Raw genomic sequence first — 26,686 nt, forward strand, 5'->3', positions numbered from 1 at the left:
TTTAGAGGGTAACCCTTCAGGGTACTTAAGCCCCTCCACCACGGCAAGGTAGTACCCGAGGAGGGGATTATCAACAAGAAACTGTGCAATTACATATGTGTACATTTAGAAAAATGAATATTGAGTCAACATAAATTAGTGTTGCTATTTAATGCACGACGTGAGAGAGATTCATCCAATTGAAAGATTAATTCACACTCTCGATCTTGGGACAAAATCAATTTTCTCGGAATTTATCACTAATGCCTCATGAACTAATAATCCGAGATGAGCCATTCTTATCTCGTTAGAAGCGCTGAAATCTTAGCTTTCCAACGAGACCAGGATCATCTTCCTACGATTTTTCTGTGCGAAGTTATTGACGATTATATCGACTCACGATCTTAATCCTCATTCAGAAGCAGCAGACGATACGCGGCGTCTCGCGCGGTCTCTGGCGCGGCGGTGTTTACTACTGAACACCTGTGCCTCGTATGTTTTTATGCCAGTTTTTTAGGAACGTAGTACGCCCGCGTACTACTCGCGTAAAATTCGCGCGGTTTTCTTTCATGAATGGTGCGCGCGCGCCCGATTTTTAAAACGCTATAACTCGGCGAAAAATCGACGTAGCGACACGAACCAAAAACCAATCTTCTTCGTTTTGCATCCCGCAGATGTCTACACTGAATACGTATGCCCTTATCATAAAGTTCACACACGGCAATGGAATAAAAAATTAAAAGGCTGAAATATAAATTATACGTATAACATTATCGGCAGTGTCAGAAGACGCATAGCCAAATAGTTCCAAAAGTAAAAATGGGCGTAAAGGCGCGCAAAACAGTCTCTTGAAACGGTATCATGTAAAACGCCGGCGTGGCCGCTCTCAGGTCTCTCTCTGTTATGTACAAGTCTATGACTATATGGTTCGCCGTCCAGCCGGCGATCTGTCTTGTCTACGTTGCCCGTGGCCGCGTTCACGGTTGGCGATATCGGAAAGTGGGTGTTGCTTCCGTCGGGACCGCCAGCCGTCCGTCAGCCTGTGTGACCGAGGGTATCGCGCCACGTTTAACGGAATCGTGAGACAGCGGAGTCTCGGCGGGTCGCTCTTCGGGGAAGTCATGCGTGAGTACAACTCGGCGCTCGGCCGCCCGGAGGGCCGCGGCGACGGCTGTCGGACGCCGAAGGGTTACACGGGTCGTCCACGTATATACGATCGATAATACTAACCGTTCGCAAGACATACCGGACGGACGGACGGTACCAAGTGTCACTTGACAAACGGGTCTCGCCTGCAATTACGGACGTTCGCGCGCCCCGAATGCGCCTCTTCCCCTCTCGATACGCGTGCCCTTTCGCGACCCGTACGCGTCGCGAATATGTCTTCTGTCCGTTCAATCGAGGGCCACTCGCCCAGCGTCCGATAAGAACCGAGGCGGTTCTTATCAGTAGAAGAGACTGCCAGATTGTTGTTCATTATTTTACTTAATACTTGATTGCGACTTATTATTAGAACACTGTTTTAGGACAGTATTGATTGTTTACTGTGCTGGTAAAAATTTTGAATGTCAAGGGTCGTCTACAATGCGTGGAGTAAGCCTGGAGTAAGGAAACAAATCAATTTTATTTCTTACTTCTACTTCAGCTCTTACGCTTACTCTCGGCGAATCAAAACGCTATCGGTTAGTATTACAAATATTTTCAAAATTGTGTCTGCATTTTAGCTTCCTTACACCAAAAACTAAAGGTTCTCTCGCTCCTTATGCCAGGCTTACTCCACGCATTGTAGACGACGCATTAGCTTTTGGTGCAAGGAAGCTAAAATAGACATAATTTTTAAAATATTTGTAACTGACCGTGCGCGAGGGCGTTCTGATTTACCGAGAGTAAGCGTAAGAGCCAAAAAAGTCCTTACTCCAGGTTTGCTCCTTGCATTGTAGACGACGCATTAGTGACAAGCGTTACGAGTTAATCGACTTGTTCGTTGAAAACCGAATGTACAATTGTTAAGATTGTTCACTGGTATTTGGTGCGATATACTTCAAAGTTAGCGAGAGTCTGTACTGAACGCAGTGATTTTTGCTGCAGGTTGATCTCGACTCTCGAAAGGCTAAGTCTGCCCTCTGTCAAGATGATAGGGGGTCTATTCGTTTACAACCATAAGGGGGAGGTGCTGATCTCCCGAGTGTACCGGGATGACATTGGCCGCAATGCGGTGGACGCATTCCGCGTCAACGTCATCCACGCCCGGCAGCAGGTACGCTCGCCTGTGACCAACATTGCCAGAACGTCGTTTTTCCATATAAAGCGCGCCAACATCTGGCTAGCCGCTGTCACCAAGCAAAATGTTAACGCAGCTATGGTATTCGAGCTGCTGCTGAAGATCATAGACGTCATGCAGTCATATTTCGGCAAGATTTCAGAAGAGAACATTAAGAACAACTTCGTGCTTATTTACGAGCTGCTCGATGGTCAGTATTGAAGTGCCGGTTGATATTTCAATCACTTATAAAGCGTACAGGGCCTCTCCTCGGAACTTAATCGTTTCTTCTTTTCCTTTTGCAGAGATACTTGACTTTGGATATCCGCAGAACTGTGATACGGGAGTGCTGAAGACGTTTATCACTCAACAAGGCGTGAAATCGGCCACCAAGGAAGAGCAGGCTCAAATAACATCGCAAGTCACCGGTCAGATCGGATGGAGGCGAGAGGGTATCAAGTACAGGCGCAATGAGCTCTTCTTGGATGTACTCGAATATGTGAATCTACTAATGAGCCCTCAGGGTCAGGTTCTCAGCGCACACGTTGCTGGAAAGGTAAATTTTGTGCGGAAGATAAAATTGATTTTCTAGGACTTCCGCAGGTGTCTAACAGAAACATCTTCTCCAGGTGGTGATGAAATCTTATCTGTCTGGTATGCCGGAATGCAAGTTTGGGATTAACGATAAGATCGTGATGGAGGCTAAGGGCATGAAGGGCGGTGGCAGTTTGGGTGGCGGCGGTGACGATCCCACAGGCGCTAGATCCGGCAAACCGGTTGTCGTTATTGATGACTGCCAATTCCATCAGTGCGTTAAGCTTAGCAAATTCGAGACCGAGCATTCCATTAGTTTTATACCGCCGGATGGTGAATTCGAACTGATGAGGTGAGACACGACCGCGAGATTAATCGTGGTGTAATATAATCCAAGGGTATAAAAAAATTGTTCTTCGTAGATATCGTACCACAAAGGATATATCATTGCCCTTCCGCGTGATACCGTTAGTGCGCGAGGTGGGCCGAACGAAAATGGAAGTTAAGGCGGTTCTGAAATCAAACTTCAAGCCCTCGTTGCTGGGGCAGAAAATAGAGGTGCGCGTGCCGACGCCGCTAAATACCGCCGGCGTGCAGCTGATATGCTTGAAGGGTAAGGCGAAGTACAAGGCATCGGAGAACGCGATTGTGTGGAAGATCAAGCGCATGGCCGGCATGAAGGAGACGCAGCTGTCCGCCGAGATCGATCTGCTTGAGACGGACACGAAGAAGAAATGGACGAGGCCGCCGATCTCGATGAATTTCGAGGTGCCGTTCGCGCCGTCCGGCTTCAAAGTGCGCTACTTGAAAGTTTTCGAGTCAAAGTTGAATTACTCCGATCACGACGTGATAAAATGGGTTCGTTACATAGGGCGCAGCGGCCTGTACGAGACGCGGTGTTAATGACTTGGAATCTTCGTTGCGGAGGCGTAAATAATTGTAAAGAAGTAATCTCAATGCGGAAGTTATGATTACGAGTATTGATACTGGCTATTTCTCGTTATTATTTCATTGTAGCGCATATTCGAAGCAACGATCTGAAATCATTCGGATAGTCAATTCCGAATCGTGTACGATACGTAGCGATGGATAATGTATCGAGAGAGGAATTCCATTGTCAGCACAAAATTTCTGTATAACAGCAGAAGAACTGTTTTGTTTTGTATATTATATAGCTTGCTAGCAAGGGAGTGACATTCATCTTCGCTTCTTAGAAGAAGATATTACGTTGGAAGACAATTTTCCGAATGCAAAAATAAAAATAGGTTCGAACTTGTGTTTAAGCGAATATCATGATAATTAGTACCAGGCAGATTATTTCTTTTGTGCCAATTTTTTGCGTTGTCCATTCTTTTTTTCCATATCGATTCCTAACCATGTTACATCACGCGAGATGAATGGTATGAGATACAAGTTAGATTTTATTAATATTTTAAATTGAAAGAATTGTTTATATATATATGCACATTTACTCAAACCATCTAATGAGATTCATATTTTTTTGCTTCGTTACTGTGCCGAGACCATTACATCACGAGATTTTAGTATTACATGATTTCAAGTTAAATAATTGAAGCACCTCGATTCGCCTCTGGAATTAGTGCTGCCATTAGGATGATCTATATTCAAGAAGTATATATATATATATATATTTGTAGGATTACTATACGCGTAATATATGTTTTTTTTTCCAGAGCACAGGATGAATTTCTGTATTATATATCTGTATTTATCTACAGGGTGTCCCTGAATGGTCTGTACAAACTTTTGGAATAAGTTTCAGGGACCTAAACAAGCAGAAATGTCCCATGAACATGGGGTCGGAAACGCTTGTTTCTGGAGTTACGACATTTCGAAGTTTCCTACAATGGCTAGAGAAATTATCAAGTCAAATCGCATAGTTCATGGGACATTTCTGCTTGTTTAGGTCCCTGGGACTTATTCCAAAAGTTTGTACAGACCATTCAGGGACGCCCTGTATATATACGCGAATTTTAATTATTCATTTCTTGCGTAATGATATGTGGAGTTACGGCCTGGTAACGGAGTTTGAGCGAAACTGAACAAATCTGTATGCTACGGATCATTCGGTGTGAACGTGCGATGCGCTCAATGAAATGTAGAATGCTATTAATCTGTTATCCGTGCATGAGAATAAGAGTAGAAAGAAGCATTGATCGATTGTACGAGCGTGATTGATGTGGTCTCTCTAAAAGAACGCTCGAATGCGTAATGAAATATATATGTGTAAAATAAAAACGATCGTGGGTTAAATTTCATTATCCCGCTCTTCGAATTGTCCCCGCGCGACAAAATTAATTTCGAAACTCGTAAAGTCAATCGACTGAAATGAAATGTAATTTAAAATTACACTAGTGAATCGAGGACCACAGGTTTTTTCGAGTGAAGCCACTTTGAGATAACGAGGATATTTGGGAGAATAAACGAGGCGTAAATAATCTTTAATCGGTACGATGATTATATACAAACTTGAGACTCTCGACAAGGTATTTCCTAAGGCAATCGGCGAGATACAAATCTGATTATACCTTGAAAAGGAATAGAAGGGAGTTGCCGAAAACGCCCTTGAAACCTTGACGACTCCAAGATGCGCGCCACCCGTTCCAATCGAAATATCGAATGATATATCGATACGCGACCTCTCGTTCGTAGTAAGTCAAATATTTCAAACTGCCGATGCGCGTTCAAAGGTTCTAAAGACGCTAAAAGCGCTGATTTTTAACAGAAAATTCCCCGACTCCCGGAATAGACGAATAACTCGAATAGCGACGGTTTAATTCACGTTTTCTCTCGTTTCCGTCGATTTCCCGCGACTCGAACGCGAGCTCTCGATTCGGATAATCGCGCCTGGGCAGTGCGATATTTTCGACTCGGTACCGATTCGTGGCGTACTTCTCGGCGAGGAAGCTCGTCGTCGGGAGATCCTCGGACGTTTCGCGCTCGGAAGCTGGCGGTTGGCGCGCGCGGCGGGAAAGCGCTTTGAATTTCCGCGAGCCCTCTCGTCTCCACGTCCGCCGCCCTGGCGCGTCGTCGCGCCCGCGACGCGACGGCACGGGGCAGAGCGCGATGACTCCTGCCTCGGAGCGGCGCATGCGGTCCACGCTCGCCTCGCTCCGCTCCGCTCCGTGCGCGTACTACGTATACGTGTCGCACGTATACCTGTCATGGATTCCGAGGATCGACCGCGGCCGCCGCGGGCACGCGTGATCGCGCGATTCCCTGCGTGAGAGTGTCGCGCAACGCACGCAGCACGTACGCACGCACGCACGCACGCACGCCGAGGCGACGGACGGTGTCCGACGTGCACGAGGAAGCGCAACCGGACGAGACTGTCGGCCGCCGCCGCCGCCGTCGTCGTCGTGGACCAGGCGTCGTCGTCGCCGATCATGAGCGCCGCGGTACCGTCGCGCGGAGGAAGGTGCCGTCGCCGCCGCTGGTGAACGAGCTGCTGGGAGAGACGCCCGGGAGAGAGACGCGCCGACGCGACGCCGCGCACCGGGAAGCGCGGCGTGCCGAAATGCTCGCCCTCGTCGGCGACGGGCCTTCTGTTCTCGTTCGGAGCACGGACCCCGTGAGTATCTCCCTCTGCTCTCTTTTCTTCCTTCTTGCCCTCCTTCCGCGCGTTGTCGAGCAATTTCGCGACGCGCCTCCGTCGTCCTCGGATTAACAGGGGGCCGCGGGGAGAATCGGGTGCCGCGCGCCTACGACGCACGGGGGAGGCGACGAGCGTGTGTGTGGCGTCGCGACGTCGCCGTCGCGGCTTCGCCCGTCCGCGTGGCGGCTTTATGGTCGCCGCTATTTTTAGCGCGTACCGTAAACCCGCGCCGCCGCCCGCGAGGGTGAAATCTCGCCGCTTTGTCCGCCGCGGTGCACGTGCGGCGATCATATGGACGGGCCACGTCCGTCTCCCGCGGACGGTTCCGGAGCGGAGGACGTACCCGCGACGGCGGCGTGGACTTTTGGCGGGAACGCCGTCGGATCGCCGAGCGCGAAAATCGCTCGGCGACGTCGATCGATCCGCGGAGAACAATCGAGCTCCGTCAATCGCGTCTCCGCGGCTCCGACTCCGCTTCGATACGCACTTCCGTCCGTCGGGTCGGACGTTTTCAACTTTAAAAGCGTTCGCGGTTCTCGCCTAAGTGGCGAGCTAAGCGCGCGCCCGGCTTTCACGAGCGTACATTAAACGGGCCTCTATTTAAAGATCCGTTCGTGCGGATTGAATTCAATCCGCGCGCGTTCTCCGGTTAAAAAGTGCGCGACTCGCCACCGCGTCGACGCGCGGGGCACAATTGGCGGCGATTATTTTTCCGCGAGTTTTACTTTATCGCGAATAAATAGGGCCTTATCTTTCAAGGGCGGGCGTGTATTTTTGAAAGATAATTCCCGCTGCCGGGAAAAGTCGGAGTCAGCTGCTCGCGCTTTAGAAAAGCCTCGCGTGTAAGTTGGATATCTTATCGCCCGTGTAATAAATTTGGCTTTCGAGACAGGTGCTGTATGAAAAATAGGCGTTGTGTAAATTGACGCGTTCTTGTTGCTCCGCGAGCGGATCGATCCGGTAAATTAAGTCCGCAAACTTCTGTCACGGTGCTACGCGAAATAATCATCGTTTTTTTTTCAAAAATATCCGTATATATTTATTCTTTATTATTAAACGTTGCGTTGGGTTTTGTATATTCGCAGGCGAACGTGCATTTCGCATTAGTCCTGTTTATACCATAGAGAAAAGTCCCCTATTATGAGATAGGATCCTAATACGGGACAGCGGGGTTTCCGTTAAGTTAATAGGCATCGTCAATCGATCCCACCACCATGGATTTATTGCCCTTGGAGCGAAATCTGTTTAGTGGAAAAGTAATTGTTAGATTGTGTAATCGTTGCGAAAATAGATTTGCGATTGAATTCGGGTGTTGAAAACCTGCCGTCTCGTATTAGAAACCTATCTCATAACAGGGGACTTTCCTCCCTTAATGTAAATTGACTTTTATCGCGGTTCAACTTATTTGTATCTCTTTCTAACTCTCGGAAACGGAGGGAATTGGGAGACTAAAAGATTAAAATTAATCTCCATTGGTAGAAATGAAAGGTATTCGCTCAAAAGTGATTCGGTCTTTAAATCTATCTCAATCGCGAATAAACGTAGAGATCGTTCGACGTTTAACCTAGGCTTGGTCTACGCTTACATTCCCTTTTCCCTCCCCGCCAATTTCCCGCGTTGCAATTTGGTACTGGTTAATTTCTTTAATCTGAGAAATCTCCGTCCTCGCCCTTTCATAACGTAAACGTCATGGATGTTAACACGGACGCGACGTAATCTCCTCTAACAGCAGCCGCGTTGCAGATACGTCCCTTAAGGGCTGAAAGACCCTCGGCGAAGGATAATATTTTCAGAACACAAGGTTAATCCCTTGGTCTTACTGCCTTGACTTATTCAAGCAAGAACTCTTTTCTCGAGTCTTCTCGCCGCGCGAAGACCGTCGGATCGATGCGAAGGATGGCTGGATATGAGAAATTTATTTAACATTTTCGTGCTTTCGCGCGACAAGTCTCTAAATTCCCTTAGAGAGTGAATGAAACAAGTCTTGAATGTACCAAATTCAATCACTTTTGAACAAACGAACGAGTTCAACGGCACACGCGGTATCGATATACAATTATCGATGTAGTATTATCGTGTCCCGTCACACTGGACTCGCTATCTCTAGCCTATCGTAATCAGCTGTTATCAAGAGCGACGCGCTACACGTTTCCTGCCGCCTGGGACTCTAAGACGAGAACGTTCGAAGATGATAGTAACAACTAGCATAACTAGGAACATCGCTTTAGAATGTCTCGGGCTCTCAACTAATTGTTGGGAAACTGACGTTCACTCTCGAATATAATGACGCGTGAAAAACAATGCGCTCGGCTGTTATGACACCGTCTACCCAATATTTCGATATTTTCTAGCAACGCAAAACACTTTTTCCTTGAATTTTAACAAAGCCGATGTTTTACAGCGGACTTATAAGATGAAACGTTTCCAATATATTTAACAGCTACTATACAGGGTGTACAAAAACCACCGGATATATCCTTTTAATTATTTAATTATTTAAAAACTATTATAGCCTCAATATTTCTGTATTAGAATTTTCGACTTGAAATTTTCTAAAGAATTTATGATTGAAAGGATATCCGGTGGTTTTAGTACACCCTGCATAAAGCAATAAGAAGAAACGCCGCAGCTGGTTAAATCATCAAAATTCTAAAAGAGCCACGAGCGTACAATTTACCATTGGAAAACTATTTTATTGCAATACTTCCTCGACTTTCTTCATTTTCCATTCCGCCCCACCCAGCATGAGAAGTTACGCGAAATTTCTCAATAGATTGGCAAGGGATGATTTATCATATGCGCGTGAAATCCTCTGCCGTGATTAATGAAAGGAAATTCGCCGCGGAGCGACGCCCGAAATTCGATCGACAGTTTCCCCCGGTCGATTTCTTCGGGTTTTTCTCTTTCCTCAGCTCGCACGCGCGTTCCTTAATACCGCGCCCCATAAACGTCAAACTGCGACGATCCCCGTAGCGCGGCGGTTTCGCTTTCGGAAGACGTGCGCAACATATGGGCGCCTGGAGATCGATCGTTCTAAACGTAGTCGTGCGATTTTCCGGTTAACGATGTCGGCACGAGGCTGACGGCGCGGCGGCCCAAAGAATTCTACGTTCATTCCGAAAGCGCCGATGGGAGGAATATATCGCACTTAGTGATCCTCTTTATTTACCGCGCCGCTATTGACATCGTTAGATTTTATTCATTGCCTCGGCGCGCTCTTTCTCATTCACGTCATTTTTGACACGTTAGATTTTATTCCGCGCAGAGGGGAGCATCGGCGGAGGGAAAGGCATTTCTGCGAGGCTTTTGTGGTACAGATGAATTTAATCAAGCCGGGGGAAGGGGGGAGGGAAGCGAGTCTGTGCTTTTCATGCAACACACATGCGACGTATTCTTTCTTAACGTGGGATCCTTTTTTTTTCACACAGGTTTTATACGCTGTCATTTTTTTAATGCAATGCTTTAATCATCTTTAGTGTTAATTTAACTTGAAAGGCACGGTCTGCGAGTCATAAGTCGCCGGGATTACGCCGGCGATGCACGCGGCGCGGCTAAGGATTACGAGTGACAGGTGTAATCCGCAGTGTGTATTAACAGGCGCATTTAATTTTGCTCATACGAGAGAACGGACGGTCCGGGCGAAAGAAAATTTCTTCATTTCACACACAGATCTGTGCAGCAGCAATTCGGACTGCGCGAAACGCGCGATTTCCCCTTTGACGAGCCTACGAGGGCCACGTAAACACATCAGCAATCGCACGGGAGAATGTGCTTTATCACGACATTGATCATTTTATTATACAACCACTTCGCTGAGGACCCGTAAAAAATAAAGCCAAGGACGTTATGCAGATGCAAATGTATGCCTTTGACGAAAGAAGAAAAAAAGCAGCGAAGCTATTTAAAACGCAGAGTGGTTCAAATTTTCGAGCAGGCTTCGTATCTTCAGGGCACCTTCCGCTATATCCAGCGAGCCCCACCTCGTTCGATCGTCATGCAAATGACTGCGCGACACCGCGAGGTCCGGCGTTAACTCGTGTCGGCTTCGTTCGCGACAGGTCGGCCGATTAAAACTCGAGATCTAATCGGAACAGATACGCGAGTCTAGACGGCAAGCTGAGTGATCAACGTGCTGTGGAGGATAGTAAGGGGCGGACATCCTCCGCGTGTGAATGCACCGGCGACGCGACGGTTCTATTATTACTGCACGTGCCGTTGTACCGGCAGATATCCGCTACGCGCCCGCTCGATACGGCTCCATACATGAATGACCGCGATATTTACTCGCCTTTAACATTCACCCTGTATATTTAATGCCTATTGAAGGCACGCCAAGCGAATGACATTAATTCTTACTAAAATACACGGCGCGCATTTATCGCGGATCGTACGTGACGAGCTGCGCGTCACCGTGATCGGGAACGCTTGACGGATTAATATCAGTATCGGGGTATCAATATCGCACGGGGTTACTATTTCTGAAAGAGTGTTGGAAATAAAACCGACGACGTCTAATTTATCTCTTTTCATCGCGCGTCTATTAAGTCTAATCTACAATGTGTTTTCCCGCAACGAGAAACATCCTATTTTATACAGGCAAATCGATATGCTGAAAAAAAATGTACTAATCAGAATGGTCTTCAATGTCGCCAGCCGTTGTCGTCAATGAATTCACATATTAAAATCGATTAACGATTTCTAGTTATTTTAAGTGCTATATTTAACATTCAATACCCTCGTCCCCGTACTGTAAAGAATTCTTATTGCGAAAAGTATCACCTCAGCCTGGATTCGAACCGGGCACCTCCCGCAATCCCTGACAGGTGTCTTAACCTTAGATTACAATTATTGGACTATCAACATTTTGCTCGGACCTAAAGGCGCTTTCGCTTGTTTGTTTTGTATCATAATGGTCCTATTTAACTTTATTTGTTTTTTAAATGTGTCTATTGGCTATAAAATAAAATGTTTCTAGAAGAAAAGAACACATTGTAGATCGGGCTTTATCTTTCAGTAATTCTCACCACCGCTGTAAAGTTGACAGCGCAGGGACGTTCGTGATTACCAAGTTCTGACCAGATCAAGTGAAAGTTACTCATGTATATGATGATATAAATAATTCATAATGCCCGTGATATAAAATTTAAACGACGCACAAAAAGTGTAAAAATCTGTTTACCTCTGCTTCTTGTCTTTACACGCCAGGCGCATTGTCGGAACTTTTTTTCTAAGTTGCTAGAATTGTTGTACATACACGAAAATTGGCAATGACGAACTTCTGTTTGCCAAGCAGATTCACGACGGCCAAGAAATGCGTTTATGACTATGCATATCAATCTAGGTAATCCCGCGAAGTCTACAAAGACGAACAATCTTACTGTTCCACGTGGAGACTCTCGCGTGCTCAAATAAATCTGTGGAAATTTGCCAGATGACTCTTCGATAACTCTTACCCTTCTCTTTTACCTTAGATTAATGAATTGAGAACTGTCCTCGCTACAAAGATTAATCAAATGAGATACAAATTACGTCACGCACACATTTTTAATATACTATATGCAAAAGACACTTCTGTCTCTTTTATAAGATTCTAATGCAATAATAACTTGGAGCAGTTTCAAATGCTTAAATGATATTTGCTTTTTTTTACAAATATTTTACAAACAAGACAGAATCAGTATTGTAAAAACGAATATTACATTTGAACGTTCCTAGTATATTCATTCTTCACAATATTAAAATTTGTTATTACTCGTAAAATATCAGGGATATATTTAAAAATAATTACAATAAGATTTGTAATTTATAAATTATAAATATATATATACATATATTATAAATTAGATTGTAAATTGATGCAGGTTTTTTTCTGAATTTGGGGAATTCTATAAACTAAATCTTATATAGAATCTTATATAAAACTTATATAGAAAAATATATAATATGAAACGTATTGTCTTTCCAGTGGTTTTCAGCTCCACAATTTTTTCCTCTCTCTTCCTTTATTTCTCGACGTATCACAGTATTACGACACGGTCACAAAATGGTTCTGAACAAAACCCATCCAATTTTAAGCCGCGATTTCTTCAAGATCTCCTGTTGCTACGAGATCTTGAAAACAAATTCCTTCGCTCGAGCAAACCGAAAAAACGAGAGAATCGCATTGGACTTTAAACCAAGGTGATCAGATCTTTAGATTGCAATAAAACCGAGAGGTCATCACAATATGTTTCACTTGTTCCATATTATTAATATACCAAGAAATATCTTCGCTGACAATACCTTTTTATGTTTCCGAGAGAAACGAAATGTACCAGTTCATTACCAAAATATCTCAGCGTGACGATATTTTTTCCAAGTGCAAAAGCCAAAAAATGAATACGAATTACTAGTGAAATTCCGTTTAAAGAATTTCTCTCCTCTCTCACGCGGCGATTTTACACGAATTAATCTTTCTTCCGTGGCAAAGTCGCCCAGCGATGATGAGTCTCTCAATTAAATTTCTTAGACAAGATCGATCAATCTTCCACTACAAGTATGAGCTCGTTGAAAAAGCGGAGCACATTACAGCATTGAATGTGCAACGGGCCATTATCTAAAAGCCGACAGCTTCTGGACCCAGCCTTAGTCGAAACCGCGCACACGTCCACTACTTTGACACCGAGGTGGTTGCGCCGCGAGGCCTTGCCTTATCGAGAGAGAGAGAGAGAGAGAGAGAAAGAGGCAGGGAGTCGTCGGGCCGCTCGTTGCCGGTGTCGGCAGAAATAATCCCATCGATTCGCCTTCCGGAAGAAGCCACGCCGGTACGGTCGGGCTCGCACGGTTACGAACGAAAGCGGGCGTGTAGATCCGCGCCGGGGCGGCGGCGGTCGTGGGCGCGGGCGAGTAGGATCATCCCCTAAAACGACAGCTTTAATATCAGCCTGGATGTGTTTGTGCGCGCAGGAGGAGCAGGCGGCAGCGGACGAGTGGGAGCTTTAAGTGCCGGAGAACGTGTCGTGCTGGAGAACGACACGCTTAACGTCGTCGCCGACGGGAGCAGACCGGCGACGGGAAGACAGCGCGCTCTCTCGCATTCGGCGAGGACAGACCGGCGGGGAACCGCGCGACGAGGATGAGGCAGGTAGTCGTGCTGGAGCCAGCGGGCAGCGTCCTGGTGATCAGACAGACCTCCCTGGGTGGCGGCGGCGTCGCCACCACCGGGAATGTCAATTCCAGCCCAACGGGCACCAACGACACCCACGCCTTGGTCAATCACGCCGCCGTCTCCACGATCGCCTCCAACGATCACAACCAGAACAGGATAGTCGTGGTGCGCTCATCTACCTCGTCCACCTGCATGACCAGCTCGGTGAGAATGACGCTCGACCTTTACGCGTGCTTAACCGACGAACCGCGAGTCGTGGAACCGTCGTCGGGGCGGTTTAGCTTGTTCAGGGATCCCATGCTCATGTTTACTTTACGAGTCTGTTATAACATAGATTCTGGTTACTTAGATTCTACTAACTCGGCTGGAAATTAAATCCGTTATGTTAGCGTCCGTTTTACTTGCGCGGGTCAATGCTTGCGGGGAAAACAAGTCGTGGCGTAGAGTTGTAGAGATTAATACGACCTTCGAGTGTAGAGCCCGTGGCAGCTGAGACTACGTCTAGAAATTTTTACTCTACGGACTGTGTCACTAATAAACGCTCGACCCTGTTTCCTCGGCGAGAATATTTAGAACTTTATATCAAATACGAGACGGCGCTATTTCCAAGATACAACGTATACATCCAATACGGGACGGTAAATCGGTTAATTAATTCTCATTCGCGAACTGTTATCTGGTAAATTGTCTGCCGCTGTTACCTCGATTTAGCTACCACGTTAAACGCGAAAGTCGTATTAGGAAAGTTCCCGCTAAAAACGTGCCGGCGGTAAAAGGTCAAATGATCGCTGAACGCGGGGGAAGAAAGTGCGAGACAGGTCCCTCCTCTTCTGTCGGCGTACGACAGATGTCTTTGGGAAAGACCCGAGTTAGTCTCGCGACCAAGTACTTACAGAATAAAAGACTTGCCTTTCCAGCCCTAGTGCAGCGCGCGAGAAAAAAAAACTCCGCCGCCTATATAGCTTTACAATACGAAACGAGACAACTTCAATTATAGCTGGGAATGGGTGGCAGGTGGTACCACGAGCCTCGCCTCGTTCCGATGTAAAGGGTTAAAGAGGATGGATCGCTCCTCGTCGCGAAGGACGTTACGCCGCGATTCAGTGTCGCGATTTTACGCAATTTCTACGCTACTGCTTATTTTTCCTATCAATGACGCATTGCTTTTTATAATTATAAGACGATCGGGAAACGTGTCAAACTCCAGTGCGCTTCTTTCATCCACTTTTAATATAACTTTCAATTTCTCTTCGTTAAAATTGGATAATTCTCGAAAGGGGCGTTCCACTTTCATCTTCCTACGCACTCGCGCGCTTTTCTAATATTGCTAGTATTAAATTGTTCCAAATGGATTTTTCGGATAATGCATTAACATTCCCTTTGGTTTCCACGACCGGTAAAATATCACTGAAACAGTCCGTAAATACAGACGAGAGACTGCAATTTACGATCGCTTTGTGTACCGTTTAGGCCGACAATCACGCATCGACCAACGGCAATAGCAACATCAACGTCAACGCGAACATTAATGGGAACCCGGGAGGCATCAGCTGCAAGCCGTCATCGAAGGTCGGAATTGGCGGCGGTGCCTGCAAGCCGAACGAGAGAAACGATCATCTACGAAACGAGCATAAGAATCAGGACGGGGTCGCCAACAGCAACGAGACGAATCCTGCCGCTGGATTTCGTCCAAGGACGAGCAAGGAAGCCGCTCATGAGAACGTCGCCTCCGACAGGAAGCTCGATAGCGCGGATCCCATCTCCCGTGAGTACTTCCGCCATTACTCACCTGTACCTTTGAAAACTCGAGCGATCGTAAATTATTTACCCGTTGCATCTGGTTCAGACATACGATATGTCCCCGTATCCTTGATACGGCGAATGTTGAGGCTAGATTAATATATCGCAACGAAAACAACTCATGTCGATTCATATATCCCGAGGCTGCTAAGTTATACGGTTAAGGGCAGGTTGTTGTTCCAACCCTCTTGGCAAATTAACTAATAGTTCAATTATATGTACGTCTTTGTCTTTTCTTTATAAATTAAAAAAAGGTAGACGTATCATTTAACTATTAGTTAGTTTACCAAACCAGATAGCACACATAGTTCTATGAATATTCTTCTGGAGTGCAAGAATATTCTTAATTTCAGAATATTCTGTAAATATATATAGATTATTACAATTAGAAATCATATATTCATAACAAAGAGAAACGTTTTTAGAACATTCGTCGGGAATGTCTTTGGAATATTCATTCAGAATAATTTTTGAATATTTATCGAGTTTATGTATTGCACATTGTTTATTGTGTAATACATTTATCTTATGCAAGAGGCAATGAAACCTGTGATCATACCATATATAATCGACACGCTATATTCACCAGATTATTCTATTCACATTCGAAAAAGATTTATAGTAGTGCTAGTCGAATATTCTACAAACATAAGATAAATATGTAAGACTGACCTATGGAATATTTTAAATATTCTCGAAGAATATTCTTAAAATAGGAGTGTCTTGTGCTATCTGGGAAGAGGAGGTTGGAAAAACCGGCCCCAAATGAATTGTCGTTTGATATAAAGATAAAATTATCTATATGAGAGAAACATCAGAAAGTTTCCCCTAATTTTAATTTCCTAATGGAAGCACGAATTCTTATTGCATATCAGGATCAATGTCGCGGCGGGAGTTCTCGTGATTGTTGTGTCATTAGGAAAAGTTTTCGGGCTCGCCTGTCTAAGGCAGCTTTAAGTAGTTCTCGAAAATTATGGCGCTCCCGCACGAAGAGAGCTAAACGGAGAGGCGGAAGAATTAGTCCCGCGCGTAGAGAGACTCGAAGAAAATCGCAATGAAGTTTAAAACAAACCCCAGCGTTTTAAAGCGGGCGGTTACACCATCGCACGAGAATGGCGGCACCGGAACGGAGAGAGAAGCCTGACCGAAGTTTCCACTCATCACGATGGAAACGGAAACTGCACACAAACTGCACTCGAGTTTCGCACGGAATGACTTCGGGGCCCGTAAACCACGCGATTAGCAGCGAGTGACTGTATAAGGGAACGATAAACTATCGGTCCTACAACTTTTACAGTTTGTACCTTCCTGTGCGAATCGGTTAAGAAGCAGTAACTACTCCTTAGGGCTATTAACGCGCGGATAATTGAACGAGATAAGAGGCTAGCCATAAAGAAAACTCGTATTAAATGGAGCTTGTGTACAGATACATGGAGAGATTTGAGAAGAAAATAGAAAGGTGATACGAACGAAATCGTGAATCAAATATCTCGATTTTCATATGGATCTCAAAATCCTTCCAGTAACCGAATCTTTAGATATCCTAATAAATTTTAATATTCTCGGTTGTTTAAAGTTTCGTGTACGTATAAATATTTGAATTGAGATATTGATTCACTAGAATTTTTGCGCCTTTGATCGTCAATATTATTGAATCTACTTTTTAATATTTAGATACTTGAAATATAGAAAATTGATTTATACCTCGAATGTTTGTGTGCGCGAGCGCGAAAAATTCGTACGTGCAATTAATGTTGCGAAGCAATGCTGTAACATCATTTCGCCGCATAACTGAATTACTGCACTTTTATACCTCGCTAAATTGTTTCATGCAGCTGCAAATGAATTTAGTTAGCCGTTGTACATCGGAAAATAGTGGTCCATATACAACTGTTACACGTTGATCCCCGATAATACGCAATGTCGATACGATATTTTTTGCCGATACGCCGCCGTGCACCGATAGCTCGGTAATAAAAACAAAATGCAGTTGAAAACCGAATGCTGGGAGCAAATATCCACAATTCGCCGAGCGGGATTACTCCTTTCTGAGGGACTGCGAAAACAGAAATGATCGATATGCACTGAGGGCCCGTTCTATGAAGGAGATCAGAAGCTTCTCATCCCTAAATCGCCCTACTTATCGTCGTTTTTCGCGGATCGCGCGAATCTCTTCCGAAGTGGAAATTATTGATCTGCATAACAAAAAGTACGTGGAAGGAATGTCAGTGGCGAGTACACAGTCTGGCCTGAACTTCTATATAAAATAATGCACATAAATTACAAGTCTCTCCTGATATGATTTCAAAAAAAGGTCTCAAGTGATTTCGCAGCAAAATACTGGTCTCACTTTCTTATACAATTTCATTATTAATTTTATCATCCAACTCTTATCTTCTTGGATGAATAGTACATACAGAAACTTGTGCTGCTCCGCCTTCGCGATGTATACGGGAAGTAACGTGTACAATCATAAACTTTGCGATGTGGGATTTCTATTAAGGTTTCCGTCACTTTTCCTGGAAAACAAGTTTTCCCCGTGTACGATTTCGTCGTACTTCCCCGCATTTGCATCCCGAAAACCTCGCCTGACTTTGTGTACCCACCCACGTTCGTCTATTCTGCCGCGGAAAGAGGTTTCGGCTCATTTCCAGAATTGGCTGTATGCACAACGCGAAGATGCACATGCACTCCGATTCGCGTGGCATATGCACAGTCGCCAGGAGGCTGCAGGCACAGCCGGTCCCCTCTATTCTTCGAGCAACGTTTCCCCATAATGGGCATTCGTGCGTGAATCCGATTCTGAATATAAATAGAATGAACGGGCTGTGTGTGCCGCGAAAAGGGAGAAAGAGCGAGAGAGGAAAGGTTAAGAAAGCCCCGCGCAAAGTATTACCGTTTGATGTACGGAAAGCACAAGATGTGGAGCACTAAAACGTCATCGCGCAAATTCCGTGATGAAATTTCGTTTTTTTACGATCGCCAAGTTCTAACGACGTGGCGAAACTCGACGACAACTCCAGCCCAGAGCAGTTAGCCATGGTTGTGCGAGAGGGGAAAAAAAAGGAGAATCGAACGCTTATTGCAACTTTACGTTTAACGCAGTTAATACAAAGTTTGATCGAAATTTTAATTGAAAATTGAAAGTGGACGAACGTTTCGCTCTAACGTCCGATACAAATCACGTTTGGCGTTGTAAAAATATTTAGTCGATGAAAATTCGATCAGATATAAAAATATAATCTCGAAATGGTATTTTTCCTTTCCGATTAAAAGTTTTATAAAATTTATTTATTAAGCTCAGAAAGAGCTCTGAAAATAGAGGCATAAATCATTTAGTCGCAGGTATAATTGGCGCCATTTATACGAGTATTTGTCTCTTTTGCTCCCCGAAAATCAATATGCAAATTATTTTTTGATGTTCCTAATATTCTCGTAAAAGTTTGATGAATGTGCTTGGCTGGGCGTTTTCTGTATCGTGACCCCGGCTTTTGTGACGCACGAGACCTTCTTTATCGTGCTCCTTATTTATTGCCGACCTTGTTATTTATTGTTAGTGCCACATAGGCCGAGAAAGTTTCTCTTAGGATCTATGGTTTTCCGATCGTGCGCAGACCTTAACTCTTCATAGTTCACGCAGCGGCATTTTCTGGATTGTTCATTTAAGTGATGATCCAAAATATAATCTAACAGGCCGCCCTTAAATTATAATGCTATTATACATTTTGCTCGGGCCTAAAGATTGATTTGACGTTCTCGTTTTCTATTCGATATTCATAACGATCTATGATTTAATTCTATTTGGTTATAATGCTATTATTTTTTTTTGCAAATATTTCTCATTTATGATTAAGCCATTTTGTCGCCGCAAGAATTGAAAAGTTGCGTGTTACATAAAAATACAACAAAACTTTTTATTAAAGATGTTTAAGGTGAGCACTGATCTTATTGTTTTTAAATGTAAACATTATATTACTCTATAGAAAGAAAAATAACAATGAAATAATTCTTAAGAAAGAACTATTTTTTAATATTTTATATCGAATTTGTATATTTTGGGTGAAAATTCAATTATTTCTAACACCGTGAATCAATTAAAGCGTATCAGGAAATCAATTATTATGATTTCTATAGTATTTCCTATTGATCTCTTAATATATATTTATATTATAATTTTAATAATTATATAAAATAAAATATCTTTCATTTCTCAGTTTAAGTAATTAATTTTAATACCCGTTTCCTTTATCTTCTTGGAAACGTTGCATAAAATAAATAAAAATCAGCGGGAACACGCTCTGATACAGTAACGCAAGGTATAAGGGCGAATCTTGGAAGTATCCTGCACTCCCCTTATGGCCACCTCGAGCGAGGGTGGTTCTTCCTTATCGACGCAAAATTTCATCCCCGGAATCTCTCGTATCGCCGTTCCGAGAGAGACACCAGCATCGTAACGTTTCATTCGAGTTTCCGAAGAAGTGCGCCCCGGCAGGAAAGTACCCCCGGCGACACGGGGTAATTCGTAGTTCCGGCAATATCCGCCAGAGCGGCGATTGTGCGGCCTCCACCACTCCGTCCCCCGTTCGTGCACCCTTTTCATTACCACCTTCTCGCTCCGCCAACCCCTCTTATCCACGCGACCTGACATCCACGGGCATCCTCTAGCCTATCCCGTTCCTATCCTGACCTATCTGATTGCCTATCCGGTGACTAGACCTGGTATCGACCCCTTCGAAGAAAGAACGAGCCCTTCCCTGTAGGAAGGCTTGCTTCCCGTTTAATCCCACCGCCCTTCACCGTTGTCTACTTCTGGTCTCTCCACGTCTTGCAGAAGACTTTAATCCGACGTCTCTGGTTCAAGGATAAAATAGCTCGTGAAACGCGAGTCCCCTCATGGCCTGGCAGGAAGTGTACCGAAATCATTCGGCGAATCCCGGCTTGAGTTCCTTCGGACCTGGCAATCTTATTGATTGTCTTACTTCTCCTGCCGTGACGCTTTCTCTCTCTCTCTCTCTCTCTCCCTTTCTTTGTCTCTCCCTTTGCGTTCACCTCTCTCTTTCTCGCGTTCCATCCCCTTCTACACTCCTCTCTCGTAAACTTGCTCTCTCTATCCATGTCTACCTCTCTCTGTCTTACTATCATATCCGCCACCACACTGATGGCGAGCTATCGTCGACGACTAACGACTAGCGACTTACGTGTCCGGCTTCGGTTCCTCCTCACGAAAAAAAAGCCGGGATGAGGAACTGCCTACGTGACGTGCGGAGAGGGGAAAATCAGAGGAAGGGAGGGGGATAAAGAGAGATGACAAGGATTGAAAGAGGAAACGATGATCGGGGGGTTTGTGAGAGGGCGGTTGGACACGAGCCCCCGAGCTGCCGACATTCTATTTAAAGCTGCGCGGGGTGGTAGCAGAGCTAGCTAGCTTGCTTGCTTGCTAGCTAGCTGACTGGTAATTTACGAGCTTTTACCAAAAAGTTGGACACCTCGGGGATGGCTCCACACTTTGACACGTGACCCACTTTTATTGGGTTACGTAATTGATCGCCCCGCGCCTGCTTCGTGTTAGCGCGACTTCCCTGCTCTTCTCCGTCCTTTTGTCCCCTCGTAATCCTAGCCCTTCCTCTTCCTCTTCTTGCGCTATTCTTCCGCGACCCTTTCCGGCCAACCCCTCAAAAAGCGGCGCAAAAATACCCTTGCCATCTGTAATCGCTGAGGGCTAACATCTGAACCATATATCACTATTGTTTCAAAAATGCTAAAGGAAGATAAATGTTGAGAATTGACTGGGGTGAAAAATGCTAGGTATAATCCACAAAGAAGTTATGTGTCTCGATCTTATGCTCGAATATATCTTTCTTCATTTATCCTCTTTGGAAATAGACATTATGAAAGATTAATGAAAGTCACGATATAAGAATCATCTGACGATTGTTGAATGTATGATACTCATTGTGTGGTTTATTAGATTTTCAGATCGATAATTTGTGACAAGCCCTCGTGATTATACAAATTTTTACGATAATTATTACGCAATATAATTACATCAAAATAGATTAGCTCGAAAAATTAAGAAAGAAAGTGCATTATACAACCATATAATGCAACATAAGATCACAAAGTTACATAATTACCAAACTAATATTTAGGTCAATGGTGTATAATCAACTAGAATATTCTTAAGGTTGCCAGTAGTAATTAACAATATTGTTGATTTTGTTGACCATATCTGGCGATTAAAATTCTTATTGCGAAAAATATTACTCCAGCCGGGATTCACAATAAGAATTTTAATCGCCAGATATGGTCAACAAAATCACCAATGTTAATATTCTTTTATTTAATGGATTCATTATTTCTACACTGAGAAAAAAACTGTTGAGTCAAGAAAATATTATATAACACGTATAAAAAAATACGCGTCCCTTATTTTGAGCTGAAACACAACATATTCAACACTCATCAGGTTCGGTGTGTCCCTACTTGGGTAGGGTAGGTTTACTAGTGAGAATGGACTAATTACAGTGACAGAATAGATTAAATAGAATCCTCATGCGGGGACGGGGGTATTATTAAAATCTTAACCGCGGCCTCGTATGATAGCGCGAATGTCGCGTCTCTATTATCTGTCGCGAGTCCATTAATGGCCAGGCGTTATCAGCGTTGGACGACGCTAGAGCGCAGAGCGCATTGTTCGCGCTAAGCTGAAGTGTCGTTTTCAGAATTTAGCGACATGCGATCGGAGAGACCCAGTTACTCGTTCCTGCGCGTTCCTCAATTCACCGTGGCCATTAAACTCCCACCGCTGCTGTGCATACTCCCAAGTATTTCGCGGGAGTTATTTTTGACGTCGAGTTAAACGCGAACGGGAGGCGTGTCGAAAAATAATAAAGGATACGAATAAATTAGCGGCAAAAAGGGGCACGGCGCTAATTGTTATGCGTAATTCCGTTCCTTCGCAAGGTAACGATTAATCAGACCGTCGATAAAGGGTTGCGTGTACGCCCTCGGTATTAAGGTAAAACCTTTAAGACCGTACGTGGCGAAATCACTGTAACCCTACGTAGGTATGGCCCACGTCGCGATATTATCTCGGCGAATAGTTATCGTATTCCGTGACATTCTAATTTATTTCCAACTTATTCCTGTGCCACATTTGAATATGCTCTCACCACCGTTATCGCTGCTGATAAACGAAGATTGATTTATTAGTAATTTAACGAAAAATCGATCTCAACTTTCGAATAATAAAAATGTCAACGTGGAAGATATTTATTTCGCTCGTTTGCACGTCGCTCGTGCAAATCTTCTGCGGATGGTATGAAGTTCGACATGAAGAATTTCGGTCGTGGCATTCTCGTTGCACCGCGCACGTTTCGTAGTCTTACAACAAAAAGATCGGCGTGTGCATGAATATGTATGCTCCCTAAACTATTTCGGTTACTTTGGGGCTATTTAGAGGTACGGTATGTGAGGCCACGAAGGAAACAGCCTCAGAGAGAAAGCGAGAGAGGGAGAGAGAGGGAGAGGGAGCAAGAGAGCGAGCGAGACAACGGCGAATCGGCTTATAGAGCGCATTTAAGGGGAGATTCTAGATTGTTGGGTCGGAAAGCCTATTTGCTAATACAAATGACAGGGCTAATTGTCGCGATTATATCTTGCATACGCAATTAATCTAATCACACGCTATTAATTTGTTTGCGCTCTAACTTGGTGTGCAAGCGGCGCGATGATTCGCAGCTATTATCTAATGCTACCCAGAAGATGCAAAGCGATATAAATTTTTAACGTCCATCCCTTACTACATGTTTTCGTAGCACTTATATTTAAGCAAGAGTTAAGGCAGAATGTAGATAGCCTTTCCTTGTAAAGTTTTATTAAATTGTGAATTCATATACCGTTTCTTTTTCCACATTTGTCCCGCGCGTCGATTTCGTTTCGGACTTAACGCAGTTATCTTACAGGCGGAGTTATTATCGTCAGTGAATTCACATGTTCAAATCGATCTGTAATTATATTTAAAAATGCTACATTTTAGCATTTTTAGATGCCACATTTAGCATGCAATCCCCCCCGCCCTCTTTTCCCCGTACTGCAATTAATTCTTGTTGCGAAAAATGTTACCTCAGCCAGGATTCGAACCTCATATTTAAAACGTGAATAAATATAATGGAGATTATTTAAACGCGTGTTAAACTTCAGAGATCGGTTAGTTTATACAGATTAAACAATTCATTTTTACATGCAATAAAAGTTTGCGGCATCAACGACAGATTGTTGGCAAATTTATTCGCATTCGCGGCTTGGATGTTCAATAACGTTACACGTCACGTTTCCGCGGTGAAGTATCGTCGCGTGAGAACGAGAGATTTCGGTGGTAACGGTATTTTTTGACTATATGGAATGACAAATTGCATTACTTAAATTGTTTGTCGTGTTGGTCGCACGTGTAGCGATATAACTCGGTTTACTACTAGAAATATTTTCGCTAGTTTCAATAATAAAAAGGACCGCTAACACAAAAATTCCCCGATATCACGGGAATTAAACTCGCAGTCGTGCTCGTTAAAGTAATTACACGCTTCGATTTGCGAGAAAATAAAAAATTGGTTTTTTTTACAGGATATAAAAATTACTAGTCCGGCATGCGTACAATATGTAAAGGGAAGATATTTCCCGTACGACTAATTCATATATCGGCCCTTGATGCGATTTTTATACGACTCTTTTTTTTTTCCTGCCGCCTAAATCATGACAGATGATAGAGAATTATTGCTCCGCCATGTATATCGTCGCTTTACTTCGGCGTGCCGTTGTTTTTACCGTGGAAACGTCAGTCCCCGTTGCCGTTTGCGAGACCCGCGTTTTTGTATCGCGGCTGCCCATAAATCAGAGCGAAACAAAATGGGCTATACGTAACGCTCCGTTTCGACGGTCGAATCGGATATCACGGAGCCGTGGCAAGGCGCGGGTGAACTCGGCACGGACCCAAAAATTAGTTGGCGGATCGGCTCCAAGGAGCACAATCGTAATCATTTCTGACCATATGTCGGCTACAGTTAGAAATCATCTAGCACGTGCGTTCTACTTCCGCTTACGCGATCCGCGAACGGTAGAACGGCGTGTAATCGCGAATGATGCATGTAGCTTAATGCGTGTTTACTTTGTCAACAGCCGAATCGTCAGCAGCGCGTACGCGAAGTTTAACGGTGCGCGACATGGACGTGGCAGTCGCTGCGAGAGCTTGTGAGATAAACATGTTTTTACATCGATATATAGATATTGTGTATTACAGTTTCGATAAATTCGGCGAAGGCAGGCCGATAGCATCGATGACGGGCGTGATTTTATCAGCTCGCTGAAACAATTGGGCAGTTCGCGTAAGGTCTAATAAAGCGAAGTTCCGCAAACGTAACAAAGCTGCGTCGCGTCGAACACGCACAATGCTGCAGATTGGGTTCGAATGGAGTATCGGCGACCCCGATATGATACACGTGGCAGCAAATAAATCGGGGATGACCTCGAGCTTACACCGAGGGTCGGAAAGCCGGGAGAGCGCGCGAGCTTGTTTCATTTCGGCGACACGAGATTCGCTCGATTACCAGGCCGCGGATAAATTACGAGCTTAACGCGACAGAAGCCGCGTGCGATCGGAAGCTATCTGGACCAGAGGCGAATCCGTAATCGAAATTCAAACTTGAAATCCCCCGCCGTCGACGGATCCACGTGAAATAACGTCGGGCGGAAATATTTCCGACTTTCTTGCATAGGCAACATATCGAGACCAGCGAGAGACTTAAGCGAGCATAAAATGTACGCTAGCTTTTGCGCATAATTATTCTAACGCGACGTTAAATTATCTCTCTTATTCTTCGCAGAATACAACGGCGAAATTTTATTGTAGATTTAATTAAACGCTTTTTAAATTAAAAACTTCCCACATTAAACAAAAATAAATGCAATATTGTTCGTATCCTCAGTGGCTTTAATTTGCCTTTCGACCGATTACGCATCGCGCGCAAAAAAAAATGAGGGAGATACATTGTTATTCGCACGTTGCATCGAGGTATCCGCGTGTGCACATGCACACATACCCTCGGGTCGCGTTCGCCAATTTAGCGAGGCTCTAAAGTTACGTGCCCGCCATACAGGCGCGCTTAAATCCATATAAATACCCAGGCTCATGAATCTATCCATTAATCAGATTGGCGATAGGAGCTCGACGCCTGAGTGATTTCCACCCTCTCCGCCACCCACCCCGGATGTTTCTTTTTTCTTCCGCGAGCCTCTTCGCAGGAATGCCTCCAGCACGGCTGGCTCCAGAGGTCACTAGAAGGTGGCAGCACTTCCATTAAAATTCGACACGAACCTTCTGCGAGAATCCGATGTGTGCTGTACATACACGCACACACACACACACACACATACGTGTATATACGTATACATATATGTAAGTATGTACGTATACGCGCTTAGGTACCAGTCGCGCTGGGAACGTACGACCCCCGGTGGCACGAGCGAGTGCACGGATTCATGTGTATAGGTGCGAAGTCGGGGAGGACTTGGCCTGCGTTTCGTGGATTGTGAGAGGAATATCGTTTAGTCGCCGTCCTGCCCACCCCCTTAGAGCGAAGGGTTGAGGAGACGTGCGCGGAAGTGCCGGGGCCAATTTCGATTGCCCGTTGTGGCTCCTGCTGCTTACGATGACGTTTCCAATGTTCGCTAACGAATCTTCGTAATTACGCGGATTTACCTCCTCCGCTACCTCACGATCAGTGACCTGAATTTTTTCCAGGCCTTACGTTTTCACGATGATTAACAGGAAAAACGTTCGATCCGTTTGTCGTCATTTCCAGTTGCTCTACAACTTTTCTAAATGTCGATATCAAGTCTTCTGGCCCGAGCACACAAAAAACTGAAGCAGTAAAACTATAGTATAATAATTAGTAGTGCGCACTAGTGCAGGCAATCGAATTCGCTATAAGGCTATGGTACGTATACGCACACACGTCGCTGAATCCTGCCCGGGTGCATAGCGGAATACCACGTGATCGGGACCGCAAAGATCAAAGGGGCCGGCAGAGAGTGGACCTACTAGTTATACTATGGTAAAACTTAAGACTTAAGGGAAATGATCAATGACTGCCGAGAACGTGAGCAGCCATTTTGAAACTGAAGCAATACTGAAAATTCTGATTGGTTGAAATTCTTAAGTCTTAAGTTTCTTCGTGTGTTTCCAGCTGAACCGAGTCGCGAGTTAAGGTCTCAGCTAAAAAAAAAAGTGAATCGGTAAATTGAGAACAGAGGACGTTGGCTATTCTACGACTTGTTCTCCAATTGTTCTCCAATT

The 26,686-nt window shown here is 44.6% G+C and overlaps 2 protein-coding genes across 4 annotated transcripts in view; both read left to right on the forward strand.

The window, feature by feature from the left end:
- The first annotated feature begins 930 nt into the window (after nt 1-930).
- On the forward strand, nt 931-5,032 carry LOC105563363 (AP-2 complex subunit mu). The gene is made up of 5 exons (XM_012014900.1): nt 931-1,104; nt 2,068-2,450; nt 2,545-2,795; nt 2,869-3,125; nt 3,196-5,032. Exons 2-5 carry the CDS (start codon nt 2,111-2,113, stop codon nt 3,674-3,676), a joined length of 1,329 nt encoding a protein of 442 aa, XP_011870290.1. The 5' UTR covers nt 931-1,104; nt 2,068-2,110; the 3' UTR covers nt 3,677-5,032.
- A 739-nt stretch (nt 5,033-5,771) lies between these two features.
- The window catches only part of LOC105563364 (calmodulin-binding transcription activator 2), a 50,300-nt gene continuing 29,385 nt past the window's right edge, over nt 5,772-26,686 (forward strand). The window contains exons 1-3 of one of the 3 annotated variants that reach the window (XM_012014903.1): nt 5,772-6,365; nt 13,335-13,740; nt 15,007-15,301. In XM_012014903.1, the coding sequence (XP_011870293.1) occupies nt 13,504-13,740; nt 15,007-15,301 (532 nt within the window). In that variant the 5' untranslated portion in view covers nt 5,772-6,365; nt 13,335-13,503. The remainder of the gene's footprint in view (nt 6,366-13,334; nt 13,741-15,006; nt 15,302-26,686) is intronic. The other 2 variants (XM_012014902.1, XM_012014901.1) reach the window with 2 other exon arrangements.

The sequence above is a fragment of the Vollenhovia emeryi genome, unplaced genomic scaffold (genome assembly GCF_000949405.1).
Source record: "Vollenhovia emeryi isolate VEMERY1.0 unplaced genomic scaffold, V.emery_V1.0 DF939177.1, whole genome shotgun sequence".
NCBI lineage: Eukaryota > Metazoa > Arthropoda > Insecta > Hymenoptera > Formicidae > Vollenhovia > Vollenhovia emeryi.

Coding starts and splice junctions, on each gene's coding strand:
- LOC105563363 (XM_012014900.1), top strand. CDS start 2,111: ATGATAGGGGGTCTATTCGTTTACAACCATAAGGGGGAGGTGCTGATC. Junction 2,451..2,544: donor TATTTACGAGCTGCTCGATG/GTCAGTATTGAA, acceptor TTCCTTTTGCAG/AGATACTTGACTTTGGATAT. Junction 3,126..3,195: donor GGTGAATTCGAACTGATGAG/GTGAGACACGAC, acceptor TGTTCTTCGTAG/ATATCGTACCACAAAGGATA.